The following is an 11,473-nucleotide window of genomic DNA, read 5'->3' as shown; positions in this document are numbered from 1 at the left end:
TGGCCCATTATTTCTGGAGTTCTGGCTGACGGTACACATGTTCTCCATCCTCTTCCTCATCTGTCTTTCCCTCCCTTCTTCTTGCTGCCCATGCTGCTAATCTCTGTTGTTGGGCATGTACATGCAGTTGAGTCAGTCCAAAGCCCTCTTCATCTCTCCAGCCTGAGAGATAGCGTTTCGTGAGCCAGAGGTATTCGTCTTCTGGCTCACAGGTGGTGGCACCTTCAGCAGGCCTTCTGTTTCTTTTTAAACTAGAATGTGTGTGTTGGTCCAGCGGAATATACAGATGACATGTGCAGACATATGCTCTCCCGTTCAAATCACACCAGCATATGTGTGCATGTCCACACACACACACGCTTGCACATACACACACAGACATACTCACATGCATGTGCGAGCGCACAAACACGCCGATTACACACACACAGACACATACACTAACCCTTAGTCTCCATCTCATATGCACTCACTCACTCACGCACCATACACACACACACACACACACATACACACAAAGAGGGCTAAAAACCAGAGACAGTGTCAGTGTGTCAGAATGATGCCTGGAGGGCTTTGGTCTGTTGTATGACGGAGTGGGTGATATAGCACCTTAGCTATGCATGACTAATACCTGCCACTCTGCGCACTTGAATCTTCATTTTTTTTATTTATTTGGAAAAAGACATTCACAGACCAAAAGTATCATACATACATTAATGTATATTTTGTAGGGAATACAAAAAAAAAGTATAAAAACAAAACTTCTTGATTTTCTAATAAACATGAATCTGGTTGTAACAAATAGACTTCTGTGACCATCCAGGTTTAATAGACACACATAGTACAGTATAAACAGCAATCAGGAGATGGGGAAGGACGGGCAGGCTTGGTCAGTACAAATGAGAAGCGATGGGACTCCAGGCTCTGTCTGGGTCTTAAGGACAAACTAAATTTACACTTGCGTAAACATACAGTATAAACACTAATAAACAAGGGAAGCAATTGAGCCACATGTGTGGAATCAGATGCAACACGTACAACTCATACAAGCATACATTTTACGACACACAAAAGACACATACATTGTATGTGTTAAATGATCAATTTTTGTTTTGTTTTTTTGTTTTGTTTTGTTTTCATTTTTTTAAGACATAAAAAAGCTAACTATGTCATTCACAGATTCAGCAGTTGGTTTAAATACCTCATCTCTACAAAGTGAATTTACATTTTTTTTTTTAAAGTACAAAGTGCAAATACTATGGTTTCCATTACCATTTGGTGGGGGTAGAATTTAAGGGCAGGGAGAATCTCTGTTGCTGCTTTAACCTTGCTTCTTAGAGGTGTTCTAGAGAGAGGCAGAAGCACATCAGCAAGATTTTAGATTAGCGATTACTTACAGTACGTACAGTAACTGTGCTCTCATGTCTTTAATTGATGAAGATATTTATTCATGGTTGTATGTACAGCATGTTGAGTGCACTAGGTCACACTACTACACATTTTGCCACTTAAACATACTCACCAGTTTACTAGAAGTTGTGCCATCACCTGTTTTAGGTCCTATGAAAAAAAATAATAATGTAATTTAATACAATGTCATGTCATGTCATGTCATGTCATATGACATAATATGGGTAGTTATTGATTGATTAGTTGATTGATTAGTTGAACAATTGATTAGTTGATTGATTAGTTAATTGATTAGTTGATTGATTAGTTGAACAATTGATTAGTTGATTGATTAGTTGATTGATTAGTTGAACAATTGATTAGTTGATTGATTAGTTGATTGATTAGTTGATTGATTAGTTGAACAATTGATTAGTTGATTGATTAGTTGATTGATTAGTTGATTGATTAGTTGATTGATTAGTTGAAAACACCTTGTGCCTCACCGTCTTCCTTTGTGACCCCCAGGCATCCAATCAGCTCTTGCAGGGAGAGTGCCTTGTCGTTGCTGATGTCACAGTATTCCACAAATTTCTTCACACATTTCTTGGGCTTGGACTTCTTGCGAAGCAGCCTCTTGAAGGGCTTGATCTCCTTCTTGCCGATGTCACCACTGGAGTTCTTATCCAGCTGACTGAAGTACCAGTGGACTACCCTCTCCTCAAGCGTGTGACTAGGGTCAGGCTCCAACATCCTGCCAAAAACACACACACACACACACACACACACACACACACACACACACACACAAATACACATGTCAACTGACCAATGATAGAGCCGCAGCCAAGACCACACACAACAGTCCATTCAACTGACCAACAGAACAGTCAAAGCCAAACACATACAGTACACATATCTGTCACATCAACTGACCAATGAAAGAGAAAGAGTACCACACGCAAAGCAGTCACTTTAACTGACCAATGAAAGAGTCAAAGCCAAGCACACAAACATGTCAATCACTTTGACTGACCAATGAATGAGCCAGAGAAAAATGGTCAACACAATTTCCAAAACAATATCATACAATAAATGTTCCCTTGATTTGCCTACTTAGTCTGCGAATGTAGCTTACTGTATCCGGTTGTTAAGTCCGATGTCACAGGCTCAACAGCTTTTTCGTCAACAAACATTTACTAGTGCAGCTAGCCTTTTTTTTTGCAACTTGTCAAACCTTGTCACCATCACCTCTGTTTTAAAGCTGCAGTTGGCAAGATTTTTTTGATTATATTCACTGAAACCGACACTATGCTCAGACAGAACAACATAAATCAGCCAGTTTTATATAAAAAAAAACACACTTCTACCTCCACCTAGAGCCTGTTATTTGTTTTGCAAAAATCCACAGCTCCCGGTTCTTGTGGTCCAATCAGAGCAGGGCTGTGTGAGATCTGACTGTCAATCACAGTCTGGTGCGCACAAACTCGATGAGAGGGTGCTCGGTGGTAGTGGAGGAGGGGCATGAGAGTTGTAAACATTCAACATTTTGGTTAAGTCCCCTCAATCTGTCAGACTTGCCAACTGCAGCTTTAAGTGAGGATAAAACAAAATGGCTTAACTTTTACAGAGTAATTACTGTAGCTGTGTAGCCAGATGATACAATCAAGGGCTACGTGTAGGCTTCCGCGAAAAATAGGACTTTATTAGGTCGAGGCAACAAGTGAGTAGTAGGATGACAATTTTCTTAAAAGCTTCTCTGAATAGCTGCGCGTCGGGAGTTCTTTGCCTCTCGCCCTCATCCATTAATTCTGTATAACAGGACACCTCGGCGGCCGCTATCCCTTACTTATTGCATCATTTAATAACTGAATACAGTGCCATACATGTGAGTTTGAGGCTCGATGGTGTTTTAAGCCCCCACCGTCGACTTCAAGGCAGTGCTGCGACCGTCGACTAACCCTACCCTTAACCCTAACCCTTGCCTAACCCGGCCTAGTGCCTTCCATGCAGCGCTGCCTGGAAGACGACGTTGGGGGCTTAAAACACCATTGTGCAAGTTAGAGACTATGAAATAGAGACACTCTCAAAATCAAGAAAGCTGTGTGAACTATAGACAAATAATTACATCAGCAAGCTTTGCTCACTCCCCTGCTGTTGCATGATGGGAAAATGTTACCACATCTCTTGACCTGATTAACTGGTCCATTCATCATAAGACTGGGCCAGGTTAGATCATCTTTATCTTTATCTTTATGTATTTGGCTGACGCTTTCATTCAAAGCGATTTGCAGATGTCATTTAATTGCAGGGCCAGGGTTGCTGGAGCAACTCAGGGTTAAGTGCCTTGCCCAAGGGCACAATGGTGGCAGCTGGGAATCGAAACCATAACTTTTATATAGATAATAAACAACACGTCAATCACTTCCTCTTCCAGCCCAATTACACGCTTACCTGCCAGCCGTGGCTGGATCTGTGACCGCATGCACCATGTCTGTGGACAAGGCGTCCAGAACACTTGTCAGAAATTCCGTCTTTTTTGCGCCTGGGCATCCTGGAAAACAGAAGGCACATCATGAGGGTCACGTCTTTTTCCCCAGCCCAATACTGGTGTGAGCAGAGGTGGCTAAATGTAGCAAAATGTAGCATAGCATGGGAGCCATTTTGGGGTGTTTCGCCCTAGGTGGCCCAATAAAGTTCAGGAGGCGAAATGGCCACTGTTGTTAAACATCAGTAGCTCCACTTAACCGTGATGGCAGAGGGAGAGGGAAGGTAAAACTAGACCAGACAGAAAATGTTAAAATGTCCTGTTTTACTCCCCACCATAAAGATTCGGACCGCCCTCGCCTGAAGAGGAAGAGGAGATCTGCCAATCACCCATTAAGCCTTGCTTCCATGAGACAGTGACATTTAAAAAGTAAAAACAATGGTCGTAGTGTTGACTAACACTCAGTTTTGTCCGTTTTGACTTTGGTAAGTTTGGCAAAGATGAAAATGTGTCTTACAGATGAAAGAGTGGAGGTTTTATTTAATCTCCCAGTCTGCAGAAATAAGCATATAAACAGACTATATTGTTACTGTTATAATGCTATCCTACACAATACATATCAGGAATTTTGCATACTTTTCATAGAGCAATAGTTATGATTGACGATTAACGCCATGCGTCAGGCATATATTTTCTCAAAAATCCATCTCATTCACAGTTTAAGTTTATAGGGTGTGACAGCATAGCGTTTGAACTGGAAAGTTCAAACTGAAAGCCAGAGCAAAGCGAGTGGTATCAATCTTCGGTTGACCACACGACACAGTGTCACAATCAATAAATCTATGGGACAGGAATATTGCCTTCCCAACATCAAACACTGCAGCTTCCCACATGAGCCAACACAGACCAGCTAGCTCCCTCCCTCCCTCCCTCTCTGTTCTAGCCAGTTACCAGAGAGAGAAAACCTTGGAGAATCCACACACACACACACACACACACACACACAGCTGGGTAAAGAAGGCTCAATTGGAATGACCCTAATAATAGTAATTGTCTGTAAGGCCATATAGTTTAATAGTCAGAGAGAGAGAGAGAGAGAGAGAAAGAGAGAAAGAGAAAGAGAGAGAGAGAGAGAGAGAGAGAGAGAAAGAAAGAGAGAGAGAGAGAGAGAAAGAGAGAGAGAGAGAGGCCTGAGAAAGGTATGGATTCCTCCAGTGCTTTCATTCCTTTTCTCACAGTCTGACAGCCATCCCCGTCCGTGTCCCCGTCGCCTGGCCCCTCCCATCTTACCCTTGCATTCTCCAGGGCCCGCCCGCCCGCCTTTGCTCTTTTACGGCCAGGCCCCGAGGGGCCAGATTCTCCTGCTCGGCACATAATAGCACGGTACGTTCACGCCGAACAGGTGGTGAGCTGCGCTGAGAGTAAACAGCACTACGCCATGACACTTACCTCTCTCTCTCTCTCTCGCACAGCTCTCCAGAAAGAGAGAGAGAGAGAAGAGAAGATAGAGAGAGAGAGAGAGAGAGAGACAGATAGAGATGGAGAGTGAGAGAGGGAGAAAAAGAGGGGAATAGAGCTGCGTTCAGGTTTATAAGCTGAAATCGCAGTCGAGGCCTCACACGTTTTTTTTTTAACAGCTAAAATAACGAGCAGCTCCTGGGGCTTCTTCTTTTCAAACCAGTGCAGGCGCTCATGGTTCCAGACCCAATAAAATATCCGACCCACCTGTTTAAAGGCAGAGCCAGAGCCCAATGGCACTTCTGTCCTGCTTTTTAAAACATTTTTTGTCTAGACAGCGGAACGATCCTACACATTCATTGACCGAGCTCTCAGTGCCAGTACTCAGGGCTACAGGTGGACTGTTGAAACTGAGGAGTGTTGTATGATGATTATGACTTGTTTATTTTTGCATCGTTGTGGGATAATATGCTAATATCAAGAGAGCATCATTCAGACAAAGCAGAAATACAGGTGTACGTAGAGCCCAGTAAACTATCAATGCAGAAGGCAGAGGTGCCATTTCAAATAGAGGGACTCATTCAGCACATCTGTAATGTATGCGGGGTTAGGGTTGTGTGTTTATGTGTGTCTGTGTGCACACACTAATTCAGCAGGTGTGTGTGCGTGCGTGTGTGTGTGTGTGTGTGTGTGTGCTTGTGTGTGTGTGTGTGTGTGTGTGTGCTTGTGTGTGTGTGCGTGTGTGTGTGTGTGCTTGTGTGTGTGTGCTTGTGTGTGTGTGTGTGTGTGTGTGTGTGTGTGTGTGTGTGTGTGTGCTTGTGTGTGCTTGTGTGTGTGTGTGTGTGTGTGTGCGTGTGTGTGTGTGTGTGTGTGTGTGCTTGTGTGTGTGTGTGTGTGTGTGCTTGTGTGTGTGTGTGTGTGTGTGTGTGTGCTTGCAAGCTTCCAGTGTTATTTCATTAATCCACACGGGACGGGGCCCTGCCAGCAGTCTATGCGCCATCTCCCCCTCTCAGGACCGGCATCTCTGCCCCCCCCCCCCCCCCCCCCTCTCCCTCCAGAGAGGCCGTTGGCCAAATACCCCTACCCCCCACCCCCACCACCCCCCTCGTTCCTGCTTCTTTCAGCACATGCGGCCCCTCTCCTCTCCCCTCGGCCCATAAAGCTCTCAACACCAGCGCTTCAGCCGCACATACGCATACCCTGCTGCCACTCCAACGCCACATTCATAATTATCACAGCTTTTATACACCAACAGCCTTTACGGCCACTGACGCAATGCCATGTTCGAGAAGAAGGAACTCCACACCTCCAGAACAGAATGTGTCTGAGACAAGGAGAGAACAGCAAAAAACTGACTGGTTGTGTGTGTGTGTGTGTGTGTGTGTGTGTGTGTGTGTGTAACTGAAATTGAGACTTAATTTCTTGGAGGTGTGAAAACGACATCTTCAGGCATCTGCCTGATGTTAATGACCACGATTGGATCTGTTCCCTCTCAATCTGTAGGCACCTCATGACAACTGCTTCTCCATGCGGGCCTTGTTAAGGACATCTCTCCGACACGACACATCTGTCCTCTCCTCTTTGTGTTCTCCTCTCCTCTCCTCACTCCTCAGGCTCCTCAGGTGACTCCCCATCCGAGTTGACTCCCACCCCTGCACCTCCTTCTCTCCCGCGCTGGCCCCTCCCAACTCTCCTCCTCCCAACTCTCCTCTCTGTGCGCCGTGCCACATCGTAAATTAGCCGTTCCAGCCAGCCTGTCCCGACGGCCCTACGTGTCAACGGCGCGCTTGGCGCAGGAAGCGGCTACGTAAACAGTGACCGCCAAACCCCACGGGGGCAAACAGGGGCGGCTCTGTTCGCTAGCGCCATGCTGACATGGATCTGTAACAGACGTTGTGCTCGCCAGCAAATAAATAACAACACCAGCCAGAACAAAGAGGCTTGGAGAAGGGACTGAGGCTTGCCAATTAAGCGAGTATTATCTTGTGATTAATTGTTTAGAACAGAATTGTGTAAATATATTGTTTAATTGTTTACGAATAGAGCCATCAAACTCTCCACTGACTGAATATGGGTTATGCAGACTTTGAAACATGATGCAATCTCCACTGGCTTGTCACATTCAAACAAACGCTTAGTAAATAAACTCCTTACTCTCACCGCCAAAACAAACACTCTCATTAAACCCTTTATTTCACTCATTTGATGTCTTTGTCGCTGAATATTGTTTTGGTTTATCTAACGACCCTTTGCTGGTGCCTTGGCGGTTTGGGGGTTGGGGCAGAAGTTTGGCTCCCGGGGCCTCCCACGCTGCCTGAACTTTCTAGAATGAACGAGCGTCCCTGATCAGCCGACATCTGTCATTCTGTCTTTCCTCTCTGGTCACGCTATCACTCGCTGGATCCTTTATCATCACTCCCCCTCCTTGCCTTCCTCTGACTGGACCATCCTCTGGTTTCTGTCCTTCCTCCACCCCCATCACCCGTGGACCCTCCTACACCTCCCGTCTCTCTTATCTGGTCAGTCCTTATCCTGGCCACTGCAGTCCAGCCCCGTGGGAAACTCCTCAGGTCATGCACAGGGAATACGCAATTAGCTCAGATATCGTCCCCTTAGAATTATACAGTTCTATCTGACATTTTTGTCAAAATTGAGTTATTGACATATTCTTATTCTGTGACATCTTAAGAAGATGAGGTGAGGTGTTTCTTGGAGTTGTATGCATTTTTGGACATTGTGTCTGAAGAGGTTTGTTCCACTTATCAGTATAACTCTATGGAATTCTAAAACTTTGAAGCTCAATATCTCAGAACTACTCAGAACGTAGATAGAACCCTATAATTCTAAGGGGACGATATGGTTTAGTTTTTTTTTTTTTATTTGTCATTTTGCATTAATATATATTCAGTCATTTAGATTGAAATATTAAACCCCACAGGCACAAACGAACATTGAGGTCTCTCAGTATTTACACATAAACACAGTACCCGAACATCACCCTCATAAAGAATTTAATTATTTTGAACAATACAGTGAAACAGTGATGTTTTATTGGATGGGGATGGACGTATTGGATGGGGATGGACCTCAGCCTCGGACTGTAACTGATGCAGAACATCAGGGCACTGAGATGCATTGTGGGTGCTATGATGAGGGTTCACTGGTGGTACTACAGAACCCCCCATCCCACACCTAGAATCTCTACAGGCACAGAGAAAACACCATAAAGGATCCAGTGCATCCCAGCTTTGACAAATCTAAGCCAAGAGATAGATACTGTGTGGGAGAGGGTAATTTTGTGTGTGTGTGTGTGTGTGTGTGTGTGTGTGTGTGGTGTGTGTGTTTGAAAGAAAAAGACAGACTGATAGACAGATGGAAAAAGAGGGCAGCAGTGGCTCAGGAGGTAGAGGAGTCGTCCAGCAGCTGGAAGGTTGTCAGTTCGAGCCGAACTCCTCCTGACCCTGCCGAAGTGTCCTTGAGCAAGACACTTAACCCCAGTGCTCCCGATGAGCAGGTGGGCGCCCTGCATGGCAGCCTCCACCATCGGTGTGTGAGTGTGTGAGTGTGTGTGTGTGAATGGTGAATGTGAGGCATGACATTGCATAAGCGCTTTGGGTGCTCAGAAGAGTCCATTAAAGCGCTATATAAATGCAGTCCATTTACCAGAAAGAGGGAGTGAGAGACTCACCCTGAAGATGTCTGCTCCTGTAGTGGTCCTTGGGTTTGTTTGGATGAGCTCTGGCATTGCCGTCACATTTCGGTTGTTCGTACCTGTCAGCAGCACAGAAGCAAAAAGCACCAAAATGATTTTCCAAAGCAATGCTCACCCTTCTTGACATGATGCCATGCAGTCGGTAAGACAAAGGAATAACAATATTATTATTATTCTATTGCTGAGCCTTTTGAAAAGCCCAAATAACATGTGGTACATGTCTGCCACGGATATGGGCTAAAGTGGAACAGAGGGAAGAGTAAGATGGAGGAACTTGGAAGAATGTGGCAGAGGCAAGGACCAATGATTGGTGAGGTTAAGAGGAGAGAGAGAGACAGAGAGAGAGAGAGAGAGAGAGAGAGACAGAGAGAGAGAGCGTGGGATAGAGGAACGCATTCAGAGCTGCTTTTGGAAAGAGAACATCACTTGGTGACCTAGCCAAAATAGGCCTGGAGCAGTGGGGAGGGTGTGGAGGGGGGAGAGTGTGTGTGTGTGTGTGGGGGGGGGGGGGGGGGGGGGGGGGGTCTGTACGTGTGCTAATGCGCTGTCTGGCTTCCTGCCTGACCTTTGTTAACACGATACTCCACTGGGCTCTGTGACGCTGACGCTTCTCTCTCCGACTCATTAAAACTGTGCCCTCACATGCAGCAGCAGCAACAACACACACACACACACACCACAACAAACCACACCACACACACACACACACACACTCTCACACACACACACACACACTCTCTCTCACACACACACACACACACACATTCTCACACACACACAGACACACACACACACACACACACACAATCTCACACACACACTCACTCACACACACACACTCACACACACACACTCACACACACACACACATGCACGCTGTTCTGCACTGCTCCGCTATGATACGCTTGGACCGTCCAGTCCACAACCCGGGCCCGCAGGGGCTGCACTGCTCTGCTCCGCTTCTCTGACCCCCAACGCCCGCGGGGCTGCCAACCCCCCGAGTGCAGGTGCCAACGTCCAGCATCCAGCATGCTCCGGCTGGCGTGCTTCACACTGAAGCCTTAGTCACGCTGGCCCGTCGGTGTGCCGGTCCATTTGCACAGCGCGTACCTGCCTGCCTGCCTGCCTGCTGCTCAACACATGGGCTGTGTGCAGCTGCGGGGTGAAACGAGCCAGCGAGCGAGCGAGAGAGAGAGAGAGAGAGCGAGGAGAGAGAGAGAGAGAGAGAGAGAGAGAGAGAGAGAGAGAAGAGAGTCTCAGTTGGGGCTCCCGCACCTGCTGCCAGATGACAAAACTTAACTCTGGCTTTGCACAACTCCCCTGAGCTTCCCTGGGGACTCGCACACTGAAAAGGCAGCTAAACCGCACTGGCCCGAGAATAAGGCCCTGTGGGACTATAAACTATGGGGGTTGGACAGCGGAGCTCGCTGCATAATGAACTGAGGGCCCCTTGTGAGTGGCGAAAGTATTGAAACACACATATGCCTGACTGGCATCCACAAATGCAGGTGCAGTTGGAGAAGATTGCAATAGCATATGCTTCTCACTCCAAACCAGAGGTGGTTTGTATGCTTTCCAAGTCAGTGAAATAGTGGCGATTTGAGGACAAAAAAAAAACATGCTGTATTTTGTTTTTTTCTTCTAGGTTTAATGCTTTCTGCTTCAACGTCCCATGTTATCCAAATTGCTGGGATACACATAAACAATACAAAAGACATAAAAAAAAAAACATTAAAAATATAGCTGCAAGAAGCAATGATGGGGCCAAGCAGGACAGCATGCCAGAGTTGTCATGGTAACTCAATACTATTACGTCAGACACATGACTGTAAGCACTTACAGCAAGTTTCATGTGAAGCAAACCAACAATTGGCAGAGATATAAGGGCACTTCCTGTTTGACGGCTTCACCATCAATTTTGATTAGCTGTTGTTGTCAAACCTTTTTGAAAAAAAAAATCCATTTGATAACTTTTTAGGCATCTGTTCCATTTTTGTGCGTCCTTTCATACATGAAAGCATTGCAGAGATGAGAACTCACTTCCTTTTCGCCATGCTCCACTGACAATTTTGACTGGATGTGATGGTCAAACGCTTTCAAACAAAATTTGTGTCCTGTAAACCTTTGTTTGCATTTTCGATATCAAGAAATTCCAATAAACCAGAATATTCAGTACGGCCTTGATCCAAGGATTTCAACTGTACCTCATTTTTGAAAGTCAGGCATTAAGGTCAAAAGTTGCGAATGTCCCAACTATGACTCATTGGTGGCGCTAGAGTGCTCAAGATGTAGACTTAAAACTTGGTGAAAAGAGTTAGTATGAAAAATCTCAAAACTTTTTACCATATGGTTCTATCGGCTAGACAAGGTAAAAAACACAATGGGTGCCTGTTGCCCCCAACTACACAGATGTTGTTATGATTTCA

General features: G+C 45.6%; 1 protein-coding gene across 1 annotated transcript in view; it reads right to left on the bottom strand.

Annotated features, from left to right (window-relative positions):
• Positions 1-650: 650 nt before the first annotated feature.
• Positions 651-11,473, bottom strand: part of LOC121684752 (SPARC-related modular calcium-binding protein 2-like) — a 35,965-nt gene continuing 25,142 nt past the window's right edge. The window contains 5 exon segments of the mRNA XM_042064824.1: positions 651-1,345; positions 1,523-1,560; positions 1,884-2,143; positions 3,844-3,943; positions 9,024-9,106. Coding sequence (XP_041920758.1) covers positions 1,322-1,345; positions 1,523-1,560; positions 1,884-2,143; positions 3,844-3,943; positions 9,024-9,106 — 505 coding nt within the window. The 3' untranslated portion in view covers positions 651-1,321.

This window comes from Alosa sapidissima, chromosome 16 (genome assembly GCF_018492685.1).
Source record: "Alosa sapidissima isolate fAloSap1 chromosome 16, fAloSap1.pri, whole genome shotgun sequence".
Classification (NCBI taxonomy): Eukaryota; Metazoa; Chordata; class Actinopteri; order Clupeiformes; family Clupeidae; genus Alosa; species Alosa sapidissima.
Note: the sequence above shows the minus strand (reverse complement) of the source record. Positions and strands in the feature narration are given on the sequence as shown.